General features: G+C 44.0%; 2 protein-coding genes across 4 annotated transcripts; both read right to left on the minus strand.

Moving 5' to 3' along the window:
• Positions 1–1,761: 1,761 nt before the first annotated feature.
• LOC130198038 (phospholipid phosphatase 3-like) lies at positions 1,762–13,664 on the minus strand. Of its 2 annotated transcripts, none has more exons than XM_056421084.1 (6): positions 13,231–13,664; positions 8,909–9,063; positions 4,945–5,225; positions 4,736–4,793; positions 4,440–4,616; positions 1,762–3,666 (listed from the first exon to the last, which is right to left on the minus strand). In XM_056421084.1, exons 1-6 carry the CDS (start codon positions 13,364–13,366, stop codon positions 3,538–3,540), a joined length of 936 nt encoding a protein of 311 aa, XP_056277059.1. In that variant the 5' UTR covers positions 13,367–13,664; the 3' UTR covers positions 1,762–3,537. The 2 variants fall into 2 exon arrangements, with proteins under 2 accessions (XP_056277059.1, XP_056277058.1); XM_056421083.1 differs by lacking the exon at positions 8,909–9,063 and adding an exon at positions 7,914–8,071 and having other exon boundaries at positions 13,231–13,663.
• A 523-nt stretch (positions 13,665–14,187) lies between these two features.
• si:ch211-188c16.1 (uncharacterized protein LOC562677 homolog) lies at positions 14,188–22,892 on the minus strand. 2 transcript variants are annotated; one of them, XM_056421330.1, is made up of 19 exons: positions 22,787–22,892; positions 19,883–20,813; positions 19,571–19,762; positions 18,806–19,349; positions 18,595–18,710; positions 18,472–18,497; positions 18,276–18,313; positions 18,128–18,178; positions 17,791–17,923; positions 17,416–17,575; positions 17,082–17,205; positions 16,942–16,973; positions 16,591–16,654; positions 16,380–16,417; positions 16,066–16,129; positions 15,226–15,324; positions 15,058–15,071; positions 14,766–14,799; positions 14,188–14,642 (listed from the first exon to the last, which is right to left on the minus strand). In XM_056421330.1, the coding sequence occupies exons 1-19, from the start codon at positions 22,793–22,795 to the stop codon at positions 14,573–14,575; spliced, it is 2,739 nt and encodes a 912-aa protein (XP_056277305.1). In that variant the 5' UTR covers positions 22,796–22,892; the 3' UTR covers positions 14,188–14,572. The 2 variants fall into 2 exon arrangements, 1 of the variants encoding a protein (XP_056277305.1); XR_008832579.1 differs by having other exon boundaries at positions 14,600–14,642; positions 15,058–15,324; positions 17,791–17,920.
• Between the last annotated feature and the right edge of the window lie 66 nt (positions 22,893–22,958).

The raw sequence follows: 22,958 nt of genomic DNA on the forward strand, positions 1-22,958 counted from the left end.
AGTCTCTTGTGTTTTTGTGATGTGAAAATGCATTAGTGGTGGTTTATTTGTGCATGTGTGTGTGTGTGTGTGTGTGTGTGTGTGTGTGGAGACACAAGAAAGAGAATAAGTCCTCACTTCTGAGCGACCACAACAGTGCTACAGAGTTCGTGAGAAGGATTTGTTAATCACGCAGTAATTACTTCACAAGTAATCGGGGTTAAACTGCGGTGGGAAAACATAACAGTTTTCTTTCCTCCGGACCACATGATAAGAATCCATTATTAGAATGTTAAGATGCCGCTGATCAAAAAAGCCTCTTTGAGTCCCAACAACAAAAACGTCTCTGGCAAAAGCCAATGCTGATGTGCCATTTGTTGGTCTGGTGAGAACTAAATGTAAACTCAGCCTCTCTCACTTTCAATTACAACCAAAGACATCTCTGAGACAATCTAGCGCCCTGATGGTTTAATGGAGCGGGTCAGGACTGGTTCACAAAGATAAACATCGTGTCACGCTTTTGGCACTGGATGTTGATATTTGTTGAACAGAGAGAGCAACACTCCTGGAGTGTTTTCCCCTACATTAGATCGCTTTGATCAAACCCGCGCCATGTTTGGTTTTAAGATGGAAACCGTGTACTCAGAGGATGATAACAAGTTTAAATAACCATAAAAACTAATATGTAGGCTGTAGCCTTTTACCCAATTAAGAAACAGGAAAAGTAATTTCGCAGTAGTCATAACAAAAGTGAATCGTACAACCCTGTCGCTCCTGAGGAGATCATAACAAGACAAGCAGGCGGCTTCTCGGAGAACGGAAACTTCAGTGGACATCCAATAGTTGCCAAGACATTTATATTATAACTATGAATGTCAACCTTTAGTTCTGTAGAGGAAAAGTCAGGGGATCACGAATATGTTGACAAAAAGCTGTGCAAAAGCTATTTAGTCGACATTCAAATATGTCCCCGGATAAGTGAAAGCTTTGGCTGCTGCTGCTTTTAAATGATCAATCAGAGGATCGCCAAAGCCATCGGGTTTCATTCACCGGGGACCGTGGTTGAACATCTGTGCCACATGGAATGCAGTCCTTTTAACAGTTATCGATTAATCTCATTGAAATCCCTCAGAAAGATCAATTGAAGTGACTGTTGTCCAAGAGTTGTGGAGGAACTGACACATTGGAAACAATTCTTTCATTGTGGTAATAACACAAGACAGCTGTTGCACAAAAGTATCACCCGTGGTCATAAAAACCAAACACACTTTGCAGCTTATTAAACTAATCAAGTCCAATCTCCTTCTGGACACTGCGCCTGATCCACAGTGAAATCAATCGGCTTAAGATGCCACGTGACCAGCGCGGCCCAAAGCCCAGCTCGTGATACGCCGACACACGCGGCAAATTAACAAGTACGACCTGTCGACGGTCTCTGGTTTATTCAGGTTTTATGTGGAGGCAGAGTGGTCTATAAGGATAATACAAGCCACCGAGGGAAGATGACATCGCTTCTAAGCATTCTGACATGTGAAGGTACTTTGCCACTCTGGCATACTTTCTGTGTGGCGTCTATATTATTTCAGAGAGCCATTGGGGAGAGGGGTTGAAGCCTGGAATGTACACTATTTCCCCACAGGAAGCCGAGCATGGAAGTCTACCATCGCCCCACGCCCAGATCTTTCCATCACACGCACAGTTGGCCGGCTTCTGAATTAGCGCAACAGTCCGAGATTCTCTCGCACGCAAAGAGTGAAGAAAAAAACAAACATCACAGAGGGCTGCTCTTGATCTTTCTTTCTTTTTTATTAAAGACATTTTTATCTTCGATACGTCTTACAGTTTCATTGTACAAAATGTCACATGACATTACAAAAATATTGAAAGGCAATTCTTAATAAATGCACTGAAGCAGTCTGCCTGGAGAGCTTTGTTGTTCATTAAACTTCATATTCACAAGTTGCCAACCTCACGGGATGACGTCTGCCGAGCTTGGTCTCTTTAAAGCAGCATGTTTTACATTTACACAGGTCTCGACACACAAGTCGTAGTGGGCGTTTCTTCAAAAGATATATTGGATGAATACACATGATACAGTATTGTACAATGTCTGGCAGCACGCAGAATCTTCTGATGCTGTCAAAAATACTTTCCCTATATAAGCGTCGTCAACTTGTCTCAGTTACTTCAAACAGAGTGAGGAGGATGCTTTCAGTGGTTTTAAACTTGCTTTTGATAAAAAGTTAATAACATCAATGTCATACAAACATTATTTCTTTAAAAATTCAATATAATGAATTCCGTCCATTTTAATGCAGAGCCTCATCGCCATAGCTCTGTGTCACTTTACAGGACTGTGAGCCATTAAGAGGTTTACAATGTTCCAAAATAATGATTGTTATTGGTTTTGCTAATGTCCTCGTCTTTACTTTAACTGTATTCATGCCTACGTAGCACAAAGTATATGTCGGATTTCTCGGTGATGTGAATCATCGCTATGATTAGTAGTAACAGTAAAGTACATGTGCTGCACGTGATGCTTTTTTCCACAGTGTTTCCGTCTCCGAGCTCCGAGTGTGTTGGTGCAGGTGTATGAAGAGCGGCACGTTGTCGGCTATAGACACTGAAATATAAAGACATGACATTAAGACACACTGGCACTCTCAAAGGACGACCTCACCCAAACACACACACACGGGTATATGCAAAGGACACACACACACACACTCACTTTCTCTCCCTCTCTCTCTCACACACACTCTGACCTAACACTTGTGAGCACCCGTCTGGTACATATAACAGACAGTCATTTCATTAAATGGCTCAGTGGGGGCTCGTCCCAGCCAGCAGAATGAGGCCCACATCCTACACACACACACACACTTTCACTGTACTTTACATCTCCTGTAACTTATGTGCACTTTCTAAGGAGCTACACTACATTATGGACATAACACAAGTTTACAAAATCTTACAAAGCTTTCAAAAAGCTTCACTTCAGGTCATTCAAGTGGTGATACACAGTACTGAGTTTAGCTAAGATGGTGCTATAAATCACACAAACAATGCTTATGTTTGTCATAAAACACAAACAAAAACAACATCCTTCATGAAATCGAGGAATTCGTTTTCTTGTCATGATTAGTGAGTCACACAGCGAGCGAGTGGCAGGAATATGAAATGTGGCTCGCGTGCTGGATGCAGCCGGTGGGAGACGGCACAGGAGCCGCATACAGCCGCCATTTCTCAGGTTTCTCTCCGTCAGACTTTTGTCCGCGGAGAGGCCTGGGCGGAGGAGAGTCTCCAATGAGCGTCGTAACAGAAGAGGTATAAATATCCTTCCTCGCTCGTCTCTCTTTTCCACATTAAAATGTCTGGCGAGACGGAGTAAAAAGATTCCTGTTGAGAAAGCAAAACTTGCTCGGCCGTTTCCCGTAGCCTCTTCTCTTCCACTGAGTTCGTCTGCATTATCCAGAGTTGGGAGTTCATTCGATCCAGTTTGGGCTGAAGCAGTGATTTAAATGGCACAGGTCAGGTTGTCTCCGTCGACGGGCTTCTCTATGCCATGGTGAGATGGTTGCTCCGCTCTCTGATGTCGGCCTGAGGAACAAGATCTTTCTTCACTGGGGCCGGCGAAAGGGTAGAACGTCTACCTTTGAACTTGAACAAATCAGACACAAAGAATACCTGCGGAGTAAAAGGAAAACAAGAACTTCAACATCCCAATCATTGCAAAGTGGCAGATTCAATTATCAAAAATCACAACAATGCAGAAATGTGTCTGTCCGTAGGCCCACTGTATCAATCTCTCACTGATGAAGCTCATACGCCCGCCAACACGCACATAGAAAGGAAAAGAGAGCGAGAGAACCGCCTTCTCTTTTCAGAGAACCACATCTCAGTCAGCTATACTGCTGCTACATTTTCTTCCCCTCTATTCCTTTTTATGGAAACCAAATTGGCTACAACAGGTGCATTAATCACGTCAAATAAATTACAGCTATATCCCATACAAAATAATTTGGTCATATGGAGGCCCGTATAAAAAATTCTAAAAAGGCTGTAGCCTATGGCAACACATAAAGTAGAGAGCCTGGCTTAGTTGAGTCAGTCTGTTGATTTCCTCCATTTCAGTAACCAGGACAACGCGGGCTATGTGGGGTTTATAGGGTAAGTCATGTAAAAAGGTGATTTAAATAAAGAAGCCTTAATGTATTTGAATATCAATTGGGAGTTTGATTAGCTTTACACGTATAATATACGTTACAGAGAGTTATGTTTTGTTGGATTGTGGCTTCCTTCCGTTGCTCAAGTGCGTCAAAGTGTCTCATGAACTATATCTACAAATAAGGTCCCCGTCTCATCCCGAGCTGATCCTGCTTTCTGTTGATCGGGGAATCTTGACTTTCCTCCCCTTGCTTACGGGGATTACACGACGACAACATCGTAGAACCACTCACTATGCAGTAGGCCACCAGGGCTCCTTGCACAAAACCCGCCAGCACATCAGTGGGGTGGTGCTTGTGGTCAGAGACGCGGGACAGGCCCGTGTAGAACGACATCATGACGAGGGTGAACTGGGTCAGCGGGCGCAGCAGGCGAGCTCCGGGCCAAGTGAAGCGAGACTGCAGGTAAAACTGGACAAGACAAGAATGGTGAGATGGAGGAATAGAAACAAACTCCTCCGTATCTAGGGAGACAAATGTTCCTCCTTTGTATATTTATACACGACACAACATGTGTATCAGCTACTCACCACCAGGTAGAGCATGGTGTACATGGAGAATGACGCATGTCCAGAGAAGAAGGATTTCCTGAGAAGAAATGAGGACAATCAACATTGGACCACGGCTAACGGTTTGTACAAATACATATGCGGGCTTCAAAGAAACCGTCATTTTAAATGGGTTTTTGAAACGTTTTCAAAAGATGTTTCCGTTTGTTTCTCTCAATTCGTCGCAGTACCTGGCCTCCTGCACTTTGCTCTCGGGCCCCTGACACTGGTAGTCGGTGATGTAGCCCAGGGAGCAGTTGATGGTGGAGAAGTCTGGCTTGCACACGTCCAGGAAGTGAGGGCGCATGCGACCCACTGACACTTTGGCAATGTCAGTGAAGGACTGGCTGATGGCGCAGCCGAAGACGAACACGCCCACTTGCTTGTATAGCGCAGATATGTAGGGGTTCCCCACAAAGGACTTGGATCCCTCGTTCAGAAAGTAGATCCTGTAGCTCTCCCCAATGATGATCTGAATGGATGCAAGTGATGCAACGTTGAACGTTAGTATCATGAATACAGTCACAATGTCTGAATCCTAACATCATTCACATCTCCTGAGGGCTCTGTGAACATGTGCAGAGGAGCCAAATATGTTTGATGAGAAATAGGACAGCACTTTGAAAAAGCATTCCTTGGACAGTGAATGTGTTTGTCTGGCCATGTGTGACGCTCACATTTCACAAATAATTTAATACTCAACTCAGTGTTTATTTCTCATCTTCTGGACATAAACAGACCCTAATAAAAGTTGTTCTTGTGAGGTTGAGCTCTTTTGATGCTTTTCGACGTCTCCTGTGCTCACCGGACTTCACAGTGCACCAGCAGGAAGCGCTCGTGGAAAAGTACATCACAGTGTGTGATTTGGTTAGGGTGGACATTTGGGCCCGGCTTATAGAGAACTGTGATGGTCAGAGTGGAGAAGTTAAGGGGCGAATGTGACTAAATTAACTTTTAAAGGTGTTATTATGATATCTAAAACAGAATTCAGCGCTTTTCTCTGAAGTGGTTTGCAAAGGGCTACTTTCAAGCTGAACGTGTTTACCTGTGCCATTCTACTTCTGAGAGGAAACAGTGAGGCGACGTGGGAGGTAACTCAAACTGCGCAAGTGTGTAAATAAACCACCGTCTAGAACCGACAATTGACGCGTAAGGCGCACTTAAGGGGGCGGTGGACGGCCACAACTCAGAACAGCTGCTCCAGGTCAACACAGCCTTCCCAATCCACTCATCCCCCGTTGTCTTCCAGCAGCTCCCAAATGAAAGTGTGGAAGAGTGGCCCGAACGAGAGAGGGGGGGGGGCACCGCTGGTTCTAATCATCAGAAACGCTGAGCTAGGTGGCGTGTCTGATTCTGGGGGCCAGACTCCACCAGGCATGTCGGGGCCACGTTTGTTTTCCCCGCTCCGGCTGCGTCTCGGAAGCGGCTCTGGTTTCACGCCGGGTTCCTGGCTGTTTTCATGTTAGTATCTCGGTTTCATCGGACATTCTTTCGCGGGGCGCAGAAATAAGTCTCACTCTGGGAACCACTCGACGGGAGAGCCCTCGAGGAGATTTAAGGAGCCGATACGCCGTGTTGTTTTCCACCATGCGGGCCTTTAGAGCCAGCTCAATAAAGCCCAGCTGCTTCATGGGAAAGAGGGAATGTGGACGGAACACATCTGGTTCCCCTTGTGTGAAAGATTTAACTATGTGAATGAATAAGTTGGACATGGAGCTGTTGCTCTGAGACCTCAACAGATAATCATGGGCGCATAGATGATGAGGATCATGTCAAACGCCTCGTCTTTCCACAATCACAGCGTGGGGCTTTTGTTTCTTGTAAAATAGCTCTGCATAAATCATAAAGGGCGTGTCCTCTTCTAAGCTCTGCTCAGTGGGCATCCAAGCACTACATTATCTAATGTTGCCGTTTTCTGGCTCAGAAAACATCAATTCTGTCCAGAGCGCTGCAGCATGGAGACGGATTGTTAAGTCACGTTTTGTGAGGGGAAAACAAGATATCTGGCAAAGTCTTCTCGTTTTGGGCCTTCACCACAATTCCACCCCACCAATTACGGTATTTAGCTGAACAACCATTGCATCGACCATAATTACACGGGCCAGAACTCCTCGTCACCATGAAAACCCCTGTGGCCCCAGGCCCGCATAGTAGTCGGCCCTCCAGGAGGAGGGCACTGTTGTCTCGCGTGTTTTCGGTGTTACATTCCAACGGTCAATTACACTTACAAATTAGATTAAGTCTAGACGGATAGAAACTGAGTGATGAGAAATAATACAATTAAGGGAATAACTTGTAATTTCAAATGCTTGCTGCACACGTAACCTCCGGGATGCCGAGGGTCAGGGTCCAACAGATTTGGCATCTTCTAAAAACAGAGTTCTGGCTTCTTGACCCTGTTGGTGCGGCGCCACCGCACAGCTGCTCTGAGACATGTTGCTGCCGTTTGCCATCGACACGGTGACCTTCACAAAGTCAAAAGTAAATGGTGAGCGATGAATTGTTTACCCCTCCAGTGTAGGCGGAACTTAACTTAGCTCTCTCTCTCTCTCAGCGCTTTCTCTATGCCAGAAAACTGTGGTCGAAAAATGTACGGAGCGTTTTTCAAACGGAAAATGGCTGAAAATGAAATTGATAAAAAGATGTGTCGATGTCGGTTGAGTGGGCAGATGTTGGATACAGTCTCACTGTTTTCTCCAAAGAGATTGCAACAAACTACAGAACACTTCACTTGCTAAAGTGCCTTAATCAACTCGGGCATCTTGAGCCCCCGAGGAGAAAAGCCTTGAATACATGTTGCTTTGTATCTGGAATTTGCTGAAGCCAAAGAGAGGGACAGATAGCACAGGTATGGGGAGGTGTAGTCTCAGCAACTATGAAGGATCATCTCAGTTTATACCCACAATGAGTCAACAGTCAGATAAATGCAGGTTGCAACAAGGGTACTTCTCTGAACATCACTGGTTGGAGATGTCCTTTCCATATTATAATACAGTTGGAAATGTTCTAATAAACAAATTCCGACATATGACAATGCACTGATGAGAAAATGCTGTGGCATATGTGTGGTAGAAGGTGTCAGTGGGTGCTGCTAGTGATGGTGACGGCTGCTGAAACACAGAGTGATGATGACATGAGTGATCGGAGTGAGGTGACTTACAGAGAGGATGGTGATTAGAATGCCAGCAGCGCTAAGCACACCGTCGCTAATGGTGTCTCCATGTTTGGCCGGGTACATGATGGACTCATCATCGCAGTAAAACCCTCTATGGTAAGGCTGAACAGCACTGGTCTCAATGACCAAGAAAGGCAGCCCGGCTAGTGTGAAGAAGCAGTGGGTGGTACAGAGAGAGAGAGGGGGGGGGGGGGGGGGGGGAGAGATGGAGGTGCTGGGTTAATGATAAGCAAATTACAGAGGTCGCAGGTACAAGCAAGTTGCAACAAGGGAACATCTGGGACAGGCTCAATCCATTCTGTGGCTGATTCATGAATAAGGACTCCAGCGTTGTTCAATATTCAGTCTTAGAGGGAACTTTGAGCAGACCTGTGTCGCCATAAAAGGCCATGTGTGTGTTTTTTGTTGCCATTTTCCAAAGCACACTTAACATTTTTGGACTCTTACGGCTGCCATTGGTTTCTATTCATGTTACTACAGAACGATAATGAGCAGAAGATATTTGTATATAAAAGGAACCTAAATTGATTTCATGCTTTATAATTGTATGTTGCGTTATCTCTTAGCAGATTTGTCAACAACTCACTGGTTCCATCTCCTCAAATTAACGCGTCTCCATTTTGTGACATGAAGAAAACACAATTATACAAGAATTTAAGAAAGGTCAAGAGTTAACCATCCGTAGTATTTTTACTCTATAAATTACTTCAACAGTTAACTATTTGCTTACATCAGTTACATAAATGGAAAGCGACGGCTGGCCGTAGGAAATCAATTTAAAAGCTTTGGAAAATGGGTGACAGTATTGCAAAGTAGACGTGCGTCGCAGCTAATGAGGTCCAACACAAACCACCGAGTGAGAGTCAGAGCCTCTCGGACCAATCGCGTCTTCTGAGGCGTCACAAACAAGCCACTGGATGAACGGAGCGCGTCCCGACACGTGTTCCCTCGTTCTCTTGTAGTACCACAGCAGGACTTACTGAGACCACAGGCAGAGTGACGCCCGTGGCAGTGAGCGCGGTGGTGGACACCGTGCTGCCCTTATGGGTCAGCCCGATGCCGTCGTCACTGCAGAAGAATCCTCTCTGGTAAGGCGGGAAGGGACATTTGTGGAAAAGCACGGCAACAAGCAACACTGTATGGTTGGACACACGGGATCAAAGGTCAGACAGCTCTTCAACAGTTGACAGCTCCTTCAATGACATTATCAACAGGAAGAAAAACAAAAGCACATAAGACAGAAAAACTCATGAATTCACACAAACAGTTGAAAACACTCCCAATAGACATGTATTGTGTGTTTGTATGCCTAGAATAGCATCAAGTGACCTCATACAGGCCGAGTTAGTGCTAAAAGGATTGGATGTGTCAAGAAGAAACTAAAACAGCATCAGAGGCATCCTTCCTTTCCCGCAGAGGCTTTCAAGCGCTCTTAAAACGGCCCGCTTTAAGATGCCTTGGGGGTGTCTGATCAATTTAGTGTCTTTCGCCACTTAAAGTGGCAAAAAGATCGTATTTATCTCTCGACGACAAACAAGAGCGGGTGTTGCCGAGACGCAAGCCAAACAGGATAGCTTATTTTCTCCATTTGCCAACGGCTTCAATGAAGGACTTTGAAACGTGAGCGTGGACGTGGGGCCCAGGAGAGGCCTCAAATCTGACGGAATTTGGAAAACACTTTCAAATCCCTTCAAAGTGGCATTTAACTCATGGCGGAGCCTTCAAGTCACCCTTTGAATAATTCTGTGATCTGCTGATACAAAGAAAAACAAACATCAGCGTTCCCTTCTCACACTCTCTTCCCCTGTCTGAGTCTCAAGAGCTAAAGAGCGCCAGGGGTCAGAGGTCAGTGCTGCGAGCTGCTGCAGGCTGATGGTTGTGGTTTGAGGGGGGCATGATTTCTCAAGCCAAATGTCAACACATGCTTTCGTTGCCGAGCCCCTCAGCCCTTTACATCCACACAGCTGACTTTGGCCTTTGAAGGGGCAGCCTGGTCACGCTCAGGTTACAGACGGAGTGCTGCTCCCTGATGGGAACTTCACAAAGCTGGCCTTCCCTCCACATTCAGCAGGATTCACATTATTAACTTTCTAGTTTTCATTCTCGCCCTTCAAACAAACACTTGGCTCCAGAGCAAGTCTGGCGGTGAAAGAAATGGCAGGGTGGTATGTAACTGTAAAAATATACAGTACCCTACATCCCTTCTGTTGGCTTAGCCCGGCCATGAACAGAACCACACGGGACTTCCAAAAACATTTAAAGAATGTCAAGGTTATTGACGTTAGTGAGTGCTGGATGTGAGACTCATCACCCTGACCCCAGTACATGCCTCTCTACATTCTCAGACCTGATACAGACCCCAAGGCCAGAGGCAGAGGTTGATATCAAGATACGGCGAGGTGGTAAATGGGTGGATGGAATAAAGTGGCCACAGCTTTAAAAAGGAATCTGCACGGGGGCGAGGACTTCAAACCGCTGGTTAGGAAGAAGAACACAACAAGACAATGTCAGGTCCTGTTTTCCATAAACTCAGAGGGGGTTTCTTCTCCGCTCAGTCCTCTGACCCCATCCATCCAAACAGTGCAGCATCAGCAATGAGGACAGCGTGTCAGGGTTTTCCCCTCCTCACCCCTTCCTCCTTTCCCGCTTCTCAGAGGAGGAGGGTGTCCTCATCTAGCCAACAACACCAGTCAGCAGGCGTGGGTATATCTTTTGCTTTAGCTCAACATCGACTCAAAGACAACAAAAACAAACCAGATGGAACTTTTTAGTTGCTAATGTCAACGTCAGGTCTCTATTAAATGTTCCCCTTAATCGATTAACAATTAACTGGGTGGTCCTAATTAAAAACAGACACATACTGTGACTATAACTTTTTCAGCACATAACCAAGCACCGTCTCACAGCAAAATATAGGAGAAAACGTATCAATATGACACAATTTTCAACGCTTCCCCATTTGCCTTTCCCCCAGTTCAGCGATGGCATGTCGCTGCAGTTTGTGGAAACTAAAATTTATGTAAAAGTCTCACGGTGAATTGGAGGCATTCGCCAAAACACCAAGTGTGACTTATTCAAATAAACAGACGCACACTTTCCACTCGCAGGGATCTCTCACTGTCTGGCATGTAAATGCATGCATGTCTGAGGTGGTTGTGGTGTACACACAGATGCAGTTGTTTTTACTTGCAGTAGCCCCCACACAAAGTCTGTCTGTCTGTCTGCAGAAGGGGTACCGGGTCCGTCTGCTCGAGTTAAATAAAAACGCATTTGCGATGAATCGCTTGTGGCTGTAACAGCTGCTTTTTTTGCTGCATTTATTATTTACATTTCTAAAGAAAAGTAGGCATAACACACAAATCAGTTTACATATATTGTCCTGCTTTACTCCCTATAATACAAACACACAAAAACAAGTTAATGCTGACAATACATTTACCTGCAAACATAAATAAATCACACATTTCAATGTCACATGGAGAGTAGAAGCAAACAGTCATACACATAAATGAACTTGCATGTATTTTATGGTGAACTCAATTCAAGCTTTTCAAACTGCAGATAAATCAATGTGTCCCATATAAGTCTGTCGTTTTTATTTTGATTGGTTGGCAAGTGTAACTTCTTGACTTGAGACTGAAAAACTTAAGGGCCCATATCAGCTCTTCTAATTGGGCAGCACTTTTTTTTATTTCAGCACTTCAATTAAAACGCTTCTGGCTCGATGTAACACTTCAACTCCCTTCAGTGCTCAACGTTAAACTGAAACTTCAACTCTTGTAAGTACTTTTACTTCAACTTCATATTGTACTTAAACTGAAAATTGTAGATTATTAACCACCTTTTACCTCGTGCTGAATCAGGGCAAAGCCCACAACAACATTATACTGTTGACGATTAACTGGAAAACATGAAACCCACCTGGTACAGCTTCATGTAACCTGAACTTGATCACCGTAACAAGATTAAAGCGAAATACTAAATAGTGGCCTTCTGCTTTCCTCAGCTATATTTATCAGGATTTCGCTCTCATTACCACTGAATTAGTGAGAACGTCTCCTCGAGTCGAGTGGACTGACTACTGCAGAGCACGGGAGAGATGTCTCTGGATGCAGTTTTACTCTACCAATCAGCGTGTGAGAATGGAGGAATGGTGATTACAGGTACCAGCCCTCCATTACCTCCTTGTGCTTGGACTTTTTAAACCACATCTTCATCCAGAAAAACACTGTTGGGTCGTTGACAACCTTCTCTGTGGGAAGGTACATACATACAGAGCAAATCATGGGGATTTACCCTCGATAGACGAGACTTAATCTAAATATAGTTGGTATGAGAAAGCTATTCATGGTGTTGACCTTTCATGGGATTGTTTTAACAATAGCTGGCCCGGTGCTTTCCCAAAACAGTGCAGCAACACTTTAGTTGTATACTTGTAACACTTTGCTGTTTGCAATCATGTTCTTACACCAATGTTAGCAAATGTGTGGTTATATCAGACGAAAAAACACGAGTGAAAATAATGAATAGTCAAAGGGTTTAAGCCGAAGGACAGGCAAACCATTTGAAGGACTTTTGGGTTCAAACTTTTGTGTAAAAGTAATAATTTACAACCATAACCGAGTGTCTGCAGCTAATAAACATCAAAAGGACCTGTACTCTTGAACACACACCTTAATCATACAGATGTGTGTGTATATTATGCCAGATGTTGAGATGACGGGAATTCCTGCTGCTGTGGAATGTGAGCTATTCTGGAAAATATAATGTGTCAATGAAGAGGTGCAGTACAGGTGTGGCTGGAAAAGACCAAAGAAATCTATCCCTCCAGGAGCAGTTTATTAGTTTCCTCTCTGCCAAGCACTATGGGGGAGGCTGAGAAAATCATACCCTCAAGAGCTAAACTAGTGAGTCTTAAATATGTGGCTTAAACGTGTGGGCGCTAACGGGGCATCACTTGTTGCCAAGGTAACACAGCTGGTCGAGCTGAACCATGTTGGCCAACTAAAGGGATTGAACGAGATAAAGCATTAAAATCGGTTTTAAGTTAGTTAAACTCGTATGGTAGATAAAGATAATTTGAGTTGAGGAGCAACAACATTTCTTGAACACGAGTCCTGTAACTTCCAACGTACACATTAAACTGTTAAAGTACAAGGCGTCAAAAGGCCCCAAACCATCTTAGTAACACCCGCGATATAACGTTAGTTAGTTACACACGTGCTAAGTCAGTTAACGCTACATAAATATGGCATCATGCGTGTTACAGATGGCGGCGAGTCGCTTTCAGTGGGTCTCTTACCGAGGAACAGGCAGAAGAGGTCCACTCCGACCAGCAGCTTCCTCCGGCTGTGGTCTTTGCCGGTGTTGTTCAGTGAACTCCCGCCGTTCCTCGTCTCCGCTGCCATAGTTTTCTCATATATCAAACAGCGTTGCATTTAAAAAAAAAACGTGTTACGTGCTTCAAACAAAAAGGGAATAAAAAGTCTTGTGACAAGCTATCGCAGTGAGTTTACTGCGTGTTAAACCATCTACAAGCGGCTGGCGAGTCTTCTGGAGTCCTGAGGAGGAGTAGTCATAATAGTCTAAAATAATACTTTTCAGAAAACGCGCTCTCTGTAAATGCATTCACTAGTCCCTGTCTTCTTCTAACAATCGCAGCCCGCTTTCTTCTGACTCCTCACCATCCTCAACTCCCCTCTTCAAGTGAATCCTGGGACAGCCTTCCAAGAAGGCCACGCCTCCAGCTCCCCCCTTCCAATTAATGCCATATGCTCCTTCACGCTCACCCTGGGTGCTGGCTGGTGCTCACTGCAACGAGGGGGATTTACAAACCAAGTCAGCCGGAGAATGACACATATCCAGTAAAAGGAGGTCAAAGTGGACACACATCCGTGGTTATGTCTAGCCCCCACCCCTCCCTCTTTTTTTAATGGTGCAATATCTTTTTTCTTGACAAACGTTATATTGGTAAGTAGTCTCGGTGGAAAACCAACACACGGTGATGTCATTTAGACTTTAAGTGGAACATACTGGGCCCTGTGAAAAATGATAACCCTAAAAACTGAAATGAAACTTCAAGCAGAAACATGAAGATGGAGTGTGGCTCATGAGCCACCTGGACACAGCATCAGGGGAGAGTGGAGTGCCGATGAGTAACAGGATAAGAGGGGAAGTTGGGAGCGAATGTTACAGGAACTACACTTAGACATTATGATTGTTCCAGTAGTCTGTTATATCCAGGGATAAACTCATCAAAAAACTGAAACAAATATTTATTATATGTAACACAGAAGCAAAGGAAACTCCAAATGCAAAAAACACACTGACAAACAAATCCTTAATTAAGTGAAAAGTGGCTACTTTATGTCATTGCTATTTGAATTAAGAGCAATGATTAAATGTGTGCTTCATGAACAGTAACAGAGAAAAGAAAAGTGTCGAACACAATGTGATATATGCATAACAAAACAAAAACAAAAAAAGGTGAAACATCAATTATAGTAGTCACATCAGCAGCGTAATTCACAATAGTTTCTTTTCTCCTCTGGACAGGATCAAAAGACATTTTCACTACATAGCAAACTGGTCTCGGTGGCAGATATTGTTCATGGTGCCGTTACTTGCTTCAGCCAATGTGGTAATCAGAAGGTGTCGGCATATAGCGGCGGGGGTGGCAGGAATTCCAGCTCAGCGAAGTCAACCTCCTGTTCACTGTCACAACACATAACGGGACACCAACAACCTAAAGTACTGTGTTCAGTCTACGAATATGAATACAGATCCAACCAAGGAAAGCTTCTCTTGCTGATTAGAAGGAAACCCGTCAACACTTACGGGTACGGCGGCTCCTCCACACCACACAAGAAGTCTGGAAAAAGACGAGCAGATACAAATGTCACATTAACTTTGAACTGCAATCTGTCCCGCGCCAAGTCCCCGGGTTACAGGAGCCAGATAGATGGCAGAACAAGACATTTTCCATTTCAGGCAAGACGCCAACGTGACCGTAGAGTCTAAAGAGATTTGCAAGTGTCCTCTTAGCTCCACCATTATCAGTGAGAGTGACACAAGTGGTGACAACAGTGGAGTCATGGGAAAAAAAAAGAAATAATAGAAGTAAACTTACTTGATGGCTCCACACTTTACATCAGAGAAAATGGATAAGATGAAGAAAGAAAGAAAAAGTTATCATTAACATGCTCGTTGATGACACAATTTTAATGTCACAGCATCAGTAGACATAAGATACAAAGGTAAAGTAATGGTTGAGGTCCTGGATAAGAGAATACTGTACTTTGTAGGAGTTTCTCTGCCACTACTAGGGGTGTCATCAAATGTATCTTTGCGCTGTTGAAAGAAGATGGCGAGTTTCTGCAGGGCCTCGTGTCTGGTCCTAAATATTGAAGAAAAGATACTTTTGGGACTTGTTTTACTCAAAGAAATATTAATTTTCATACTAATCAGTGGCCTAAAGTACAAAAATACAACCTTTACCAAGTGACCGCAGAACAGGGAAGTCTTTGAGACAAGGCTTTAGAGATTTGACTAAACGGATTTAAGGCAACAAACTTCAGTATAGAGTTCTAATGTGCCAAATCACTCTGATGAAGATGCACTTGCCGTTGAAATGGTAGTCCATTTACCATTTAATCAAAAAGCAAAAGTGCTAAATATTTTGCTTGTTTTAGTCTCTCAAATGTGCTGAAGTAAACTGAATATCTTTGGGATTCAGAATGCTGGTCGAACATAACAACCATTTGAATACCTCCCCTTAGGTTCTGGGACATAATACCTTCAATATTTCACATTTTATAAAAGATTAATTGAGAAAACAAACTGCTGCTCTAGTTTGACCCGTCTCCTACTTGTGTCGTCCAATACATAACCGTTTGTCTTTGGTCTCTTCTGTAATCACAGAGGAGAGGACACCAGGAACAATCCCTAAAATGTCCGGGCTGATTTCAAAGTTCTCCACTTTATTTTTCTTCTTTCCAATATTTATTATTCAGTTAATCATAAAGTATATAGGTATGCACATCCATTACATGGTGCACGCTCGCCCTCTTGAGATGTAGAAAGATTTATGTAGATGTGGGTGAGCAAGGTAAACGAGCCAAGGCACCCGCAAACTTACTGCGTGTGTAGGTCTTCCAGGTTGGCATCGCTCAGAGTGTGCTGGGCGCTGACATAACCACACGCTGTCAAAGAAGTCCGTGATGGAGGGGTGGGGGCGAGGACAGTGCGACAGAAGAGGGAGGGCGTAAGGAAGCGGCACGGTAGAAGTGCACATCAAAAGACATTTTACAGCCTGCCATATGTCAAAGCATATCATAAAACAACCACAGGGAAAGCAGGCATTTCCCTTTAAGCCAGAAGGCGGAGAGGGGGAGGAGCACCACCATGTTCTGTTCTCATGTTTTCAAAGGACCGGCTGTAAAATGTACTCACACATCTCGGGCAGTGAGGCCGTCTGATGGGGACCGCTACTACACAGAACGGGGAGAGAGAAAAACGATGATTTACGACACGCCGTGTGCAACATTAATCCAATCATATCTTGGAGAAGGGCTGACGTGCATGTTCTCGTGTGGAGTCAATGGTTTCCGTCATTCTTCATAGAAACAACACTTTAAGCCACAGTAAAAAGGAGAGCGCTTACTGGCTCTCGCTGGAGGGCGAGAGGGTCTCATCGTCACAGGCCCACTCTTCACTGTCATCTGTGACTGTGGAACAACACGTTGGTTTGATTAAGCATAGTGTGCTCGCCGGTGATGGATGTTTGGCACGGTGGAGACTCAAAACCACCAGCTCACATGGAATACTTTCACAATCATTAAACACACGGCTGTCGAGCAGATGAACACTACTCAAGTTATTCAGGCCGAGCATGGCGTCCTGTGAGTCTTTGGACTCACGTTTAACCTCTGTGCAACTGTTCAGTCAAAGAGTCCGACAATAGTGAGTTAACCGTAGAGCGCAATGTATTTGTGGAGAGGCTACGGGAACTTACAGCTGCTCGTTAGTACAGGGTGGTTCGAGGATCTGCAAAACAAAGAAAAAGGCGATGAACGAGTGATCGTCGCACATTACAAGATTCTATTTTCTTGTCATTTAGAAAACAAAACATTGAGTCAGTGAGCTGCCCGGTACCTGCTCCCAATGCTGACGGTATCTCCCTCCAGGTTGCCTCCTCGTCCGGCTGCTTGGGCCTTCTTGCCAAGTTCCAGCATCTCTTTGATATTTAGTTCTACGTTCATCACTGAAATGTAACCGTCTGCAAAACCCAGAGTAGAGCAGTTACTGAAAAACTGTGGTGGAAATGTAAAAAAAAAAGTGTTATCCTGTTCACAAGTCCCATTACTTCGATGTGAGGCGCCTGTTTGTAGTTCAACAGACTTTTGCAAGTCCACAAATGCTTAGCTTCTTAAAGTTTAGGTCCACTTGTGACACAACCTGGCATCAACACCAATGCGTCTAAACTCACACTTATGGTTGGCGTCTCGGGCCAACCATTTGCCTTTGGGGCAGCTGGTGGTGCGAATGATGCTGACCGTGTCCCCGCTCTTCACTTGCAGGTCATTCTTGCGAACCTTGCTACCCACCATCACCTTGGCGTGGTACATGGCCTCCTCTTCGCCAGTCACCTGGAGTCAAATTGTCAGGAATGAGGCGCCGATTGATTGAGCAGTTGAAGCAGTGCATCGTTTGCTGCTTAGTTTTGCTTTTCTGTGACACCAAGATATTCATCAATCGGTAGGATGTAATACTTTCAAAGTCAATCAAGAAAGCTAAAAGACAAATGACCATTACAGACCTTTCAAAAGCGGACCGTCTAACTTACTTTGAACTTCTAACTTACTTTGAACTTCTTTTTCATTTCATGTTCCTTCTTCTCCCTTTCTTTTTGCTCTTTTTTCTCCTTCTCCAGCCGGTGCTTTTCCCTCTTCCTCTGCTCTTTAAGGTCAGCATTAGGTGGGCTTTGGCGTTCTCTACTAAAACCAAGTCAGACTGTTAAGTGGCAAACCAACAAATTAGGTTTCATAAAGATTACATGAACCACTTAAAATATAAATGGAACCATAAGCTGGTAAAATAAAAAAATAAAACTGAATAAGAACTAAAAAAAGCTATTTTCAAATGGGAAAACAAAAAAAATAAGCATTTGGCCAGCTGCGGGAGAAGAGACGTCAACGTACCTGTGGACGTGATGTTGGGCCCAATGAGCGTGTTCTCCTGACACACTGCCCCTGGAGTTGACAGTAAAAGAAAATAAATGGCTGCCTTCCATCTGACAGACATTACTAAAACATACGACTTGTTTGTTTAAAAAGAAAAAAGACATACCACGGATTCTGTGGCCATATGTGAAGAGACGCCTCCTCCTTCAAATAAACAGATGGTTTTTTTTATTGGCCAAAGATGATTAGACAGAAGAAAGCATATGCCATTGTTTCAACATTGCATACCATAAACCTAACTGTTCTCTTATAGTGTACTCACTAAGGTGATTAGAAGCTATTAAAATATATATATATATTACCATACAGTTGTTGTCAGCATATGGATCTGTAAAAATGGTAAACGAGGAAATTAAACAGGGAAAACAAATCTCTGCTAAAGATCTTTGTCAATAATAGTCAATGTATTGATTAAACATTCGTACTCTTCAGACTCCCTCTTTGCTCACGCGAGGAATGGCCCAAGATTAATTTGTTGATATTTTCCACATCCTCATATATATTGTCACACGCTTCGTAGTAACCGTTCTGTTGAGATACACTACAGGGGAACAGACAAAGTGTACAAGCAGTCAACACACTAAAAACGTGCAAAAACATTGATTAAAGTGCAATTGCACTTACTCCAAACCTCACCTTGGATGTGATTGAATCCCATCATTCAAATATGCAGGACCAACATTGTCCGTTTCCTGTGCAGCAGCGTGAGACTCAGCATCTCCCAGATCAGTCTCATCAGCTTGAGTGCTAGAGAGAGGATCTGTGATCACCTCCTCACTCTGAGACCATTGCTCTGCTACAGCAAGCTCTGGGAACGCCGAGCAGTGGATTGGTTCAGGAAAGCTGGCTGGATCGAGCGCTATTATGTTTTGACTGCCAAGGTTCAGATCTTGGATGCTGGTTCTCATAAGGGGGTCGAAAGGATCACACACCAATAAGTCAGGTTGTGGCTCCTCGAAACCGATGAGGCTGCAGTCATCTCGTACAGGAAGGTCAGCGCTGACTAAGTCAAAGATCTCCAGTTCTAGTGCACCAATGTCAACAGCTTCTCCCTCTGCCGTTTCCATCTCTAAAAAATCAAAGTCTGGAAACTCCAGATTGTCTAGTCCAGAGTGGGAGACGGATGGGTGCTCAGCCTCTGGCTCTTCGCTTGGTGTTTGGCTAAATCCCGGTGACACCTCTAAAATAAGAAACCAAAATCAGCACTTGAACAGATGTTCAAACTAACCACAAATAAGTAGAATGAAAACTGCAGTACGTGTAATACACATCAAGCAACGTCCAAGTAAAATACAACTTCTTGCTGTCACATTCTTCAGTCTATCGCCACAAAACAGGCAGGGGGCCACAGAAGTAAATGGAAAACAAACAGAAACAAGATATTAAAGTAAGTTTTCGTACCATTAACTGTGGGTGAGAGGTAACAGCTGAGATCGACTGATGGAGGTCTGTGGGGCTTTGATGGCAATGGTCCCAGTAACCTCAAGTCAGGTAGAGGGCGCCTCTTTCGAGGAGCAGAGGATGAATGAGGTTCACGAGTCCGGACAGAGGGAAGAGATTTATCCCAGCTAAACTGCTTATCCAGCACAGACCCTAGTCATTGGAAAACACCAAAAAGAAAATGCATTAAAATCTGCATTAGAGTATATATATATAGTCAGATATGAAGAATTATTATTTATTTTTTTCTTCAAATCACTGAATATGACTTACTGTGTGCAGAGAGGTTTACTTTGCAGAAAGGCCGGGCCGATAGACAAGCCATGGGGAGCACACAGACTGGTGCGGGTCTGGGGAGCTTGGGTTCAACAATGTTCTTTTGCGGCAAAGGGAAGCCCTCGTCTCTTGAGACGCAGTCAGGAGACGGCAAGCTCTTAGTTTTGACAGAGATCAACATTTGCCTGCGTGAAAACTTCTTCTTGGCTTTCTCCAAGGTGCTAATAAATTTGTTGTTGGAATCGACACTTGCATCTGCAAGAGGAGAGGTGATTAGGATGTTATGGCTGTGGAGGGGGACCTCAGCAGTAGATTGGTCACTTTGAAATGAAACCCCATTTTCTGTCATTTGTTTTTCCACTGAGAGTAAGGTCCCGGGAGCACTTGAAGGTCTGTTGGTCAAATCAGCATACGTAGGCTCCTCTCCATTTTCTGAACTGACCTTTGATGCTTTGGCAGACTTGAAAGGAAGCAGCAAACCTTTCTTCTTGATTTTAGTGTGTGGCGGCACTTCTTTCCCTGGTTCTGGATCCAGTTTGTGCTCCTTTTTGGCCGGCAGCTCCATCTTCTGCTCTTTAACAAGGAAAGGAAGCACCAGAGGCATGTGTCTGTCTTTGAGGGACTGCCTTGTTGTGCTGTGTCCATTAGCCGACTGAGATGGAGGGGAGGCCTGCTGAGGTTGTGGTGGAAAGGAAATTGGTCGCTTACCACCAGATGCCCGCAGCCCATCGTTGAAGATGACCCGGGGAAACACTGGTGTCTCGTTTTCACCAGCAATATTAATACTGCTGACCACAGAGCTGCTGTGACCTCCAGGAGGAAGGAGGTATTTCGGTTTCTCTGAAACAGGTGGTCGACTGGTTTTGGATGGGGCCAAGAGAGCCTCTTCCTGAAACCTGGCCCTCAGAGCTTTGAAGTGGCTCGGTCCCTCAATTGAAGAAAAAGAAAAAAAACAATAATTATTAGATTAATACAAATGATATTACTTTCAGACACTTTAATTGATGGTTGATTTAAAGAGACACCCCTCAATACTGACAACCTAAATTAAAGGGTGAGTTTACCAAAATTACAAAATGTATTTTCTCACTCACGCCATGTCTCCAGTGGGAGGCAGTAATTTGTTTTGTTGGAGGGTTTAAAATGCATCTTAATATTTCTGACTTTACCCCAATATATTGGAGGCGAATAGAAATTGTCTTCAGAGAACGGCTTCAATAATAAGTTGTTGTTTTGATCTTGATAATCAATATGAGCCCTTTAGTGTTCCAGTACATTTGCTGTTTCCTTTGTCTTCTATGATTGTAAACTGAATATGTTTGGGGGGGGGGGGGGGGTATGATAATCTGTAGGTCCTCCATTCTGACACCAAGTCAGTGATCGGGCCCTATAATAATAGTAATATTGTGTATAATATGGTCATTCATCAACCAACTTCCTTTTTGTTTGGCGTGAACAAGTCTTCAAGTCCTGTGTGCTCTGCTGAGCCTTGAGTCTGTTCCTCAAGTCTGTTCTGCCTCTACCTGGTTGTCACGATCTTCTACATACCTGCCATAAATATCATGATACTGATACAATACCATAAAAACAGTATACCATAAATAAGACACTGGTATATTTATCTATAATAGTCATAAATAAAATATCTGTATGGTTCACTTTTTACCAACTTTTTCAACACTTAACAAATGGCAGTAATATTAGTACTAGCCAACAATATATGAATGAAACGACGTGGAGCCATCATAGCATTGATGATACACTATGAGGCCGTTAGTCTCTGACCAGATGATACAGAGTTCATCAGGATGAGCAGCTGTAGAGTTACACAACTTTACAGACTGAACTTAAACATTTCACTTCTGGCATCTTTTTATATTTTTATTTTTAAAGCCGAAAATTCCGCCACTTAACGCCACTGTTAGCGCTGCGCAGTGTGCGCAGACAGCTTGACACGGAGCAGCGCGTGCGCTCTGATCCCGCGCTCTTTTAATAAAGTATCGATACTAAAAATATGCTAAATCACATCGCTCTTAACGCACGGGTACTTTGTTAGCATCGCTACACCGTGCAGCGTGACAGCAGCAGATGTAGCGGCTAACATTCAAGCTAACCTAAACCACCAAACGCTGAAGACATCTTGACGCTGATTGGCCGAGACGCGTCCCATCAAAGATGTTTTATTGCCAAGAGCACCACTCCACATTTTCTCCGTGTCCCACTCCAATCTCATAAACGCCGGCCGGCCAATTGACCCCCCCCCATACCCCAAAACAAAAACTCTTCGGATCTACACGATTCACGTAAATCACCTATTTTAGTTTCAAAACGGCGAATTTCGCCGAAAGGTGAGGGATTCTCATGCCTGAAACAAGACACGTGAAGGCAGCTTGGGTTTTTGGGAAATATTAGGTTATTTTTTTAGTTGTCAGCATTTTAGAAACAAACCTAAAAACAAGAACATATACAGATGGATTAATTATGACAATAAGTGTTAGTCCACAGAACACAGTTGACTGTGTTCTGTGGACTACCCCAAGGCTGTAGCTCTAAAGATAATCCAGAATAACTGTTAGTGGTTTTAACTAAATGTGAAGCAACTGAATTAGTTTATGTAAATTTCAATGCTGTGAACAACACAATATAAATTCAATTGGCAGCCATCATTATGAGGTGGAGGCAGATATCAGAGATGTCTGAACTGTCTGCATGACTAGCATGAGAAGCAGCTAGATGAGAACGTGTTTTGTAGTTTGCATGGTGCGGCCCTCCTACGTAGCTGCTGTAGTAGCTCACACATGGGTAACAGCTAGCCGAGGGCAGCCATAAGGCTAACATCACCTGCACATAGCTATCGGTCCTCAAGCGAAAGTTATTCACAACAACATCTTTACAAGTTACCTCTTCCATTGCAGCTCGTTTTGTTCATCACTGTTCAGCTGTGTACATTTGGGAAGCGGCCTGTGTGGACGCTGCTGGCTGACTCATTTAGACTGTTTCGGCTCAAACAAACAATTTGAACGCCCCGCCGAGAGACGCGAACGAGACGCACCTGCGTGCTGCGCGTGATCTC

Source organism: Pseudoliparis swirei, chromosome 8 (genome assembly GCF_029220125.1).
Source record: "Pseudoliparis swirei isolate HS2019 ecotype Mariana Trench chromosome 8, NWPU_hadal_v1, whole genome shotgun sequence".
Taxonomy (NCBI): Eukaryota; Metazoa; Chordata; class Actinopteri; order Perciformes; family Liparidae; genus Pseudoliparis; species Pseudoliparis swirei.

Excerpts from the sequence above, each read along its gene's own strand:
- LOC130198038 (XM_056421083.1), bottom strand. The coding sequence starts at position 13,366 with ATGCAACGCTGTTTGATATATGAGAAAACTATGGCAGCGGAGACGAGG. Across the intron at positions 4,617-4,735 it reads ACACCATGCTCTACCTGGTG|TTTTACCTGCAGTCTCGCTT; the intron begins GTGAGTAGCTGA and ends TGTCTTGTCCAG. Across the intron at positions 3,667-4,439 it reads CCCTGGTGGCCTACTGCATA|GTATTCTTTGTGTCTGATTT; the intron begins GTGAGTGGTTCT and ends TTTACTCCGCAG.
- si:ch211-188c16.1 (XM_056421330.1), bottom strand. Across the intron at positions 18,179-18,275 it reads ATATGGCCACAGAATCCGTG|GGGCAGTGTGTCAGGAGAAC; the intron begins GTATGTCTTTTT and ends TGTCAACTCCAG. Across the intron at positions 16,130-16,379 it reads GGCCTCACTGCCCGAGATGT|CGTGTGGTTATGTCAGCGCC; the intron begins GTGAGTACATTT and ends CTTCTTTGACAG.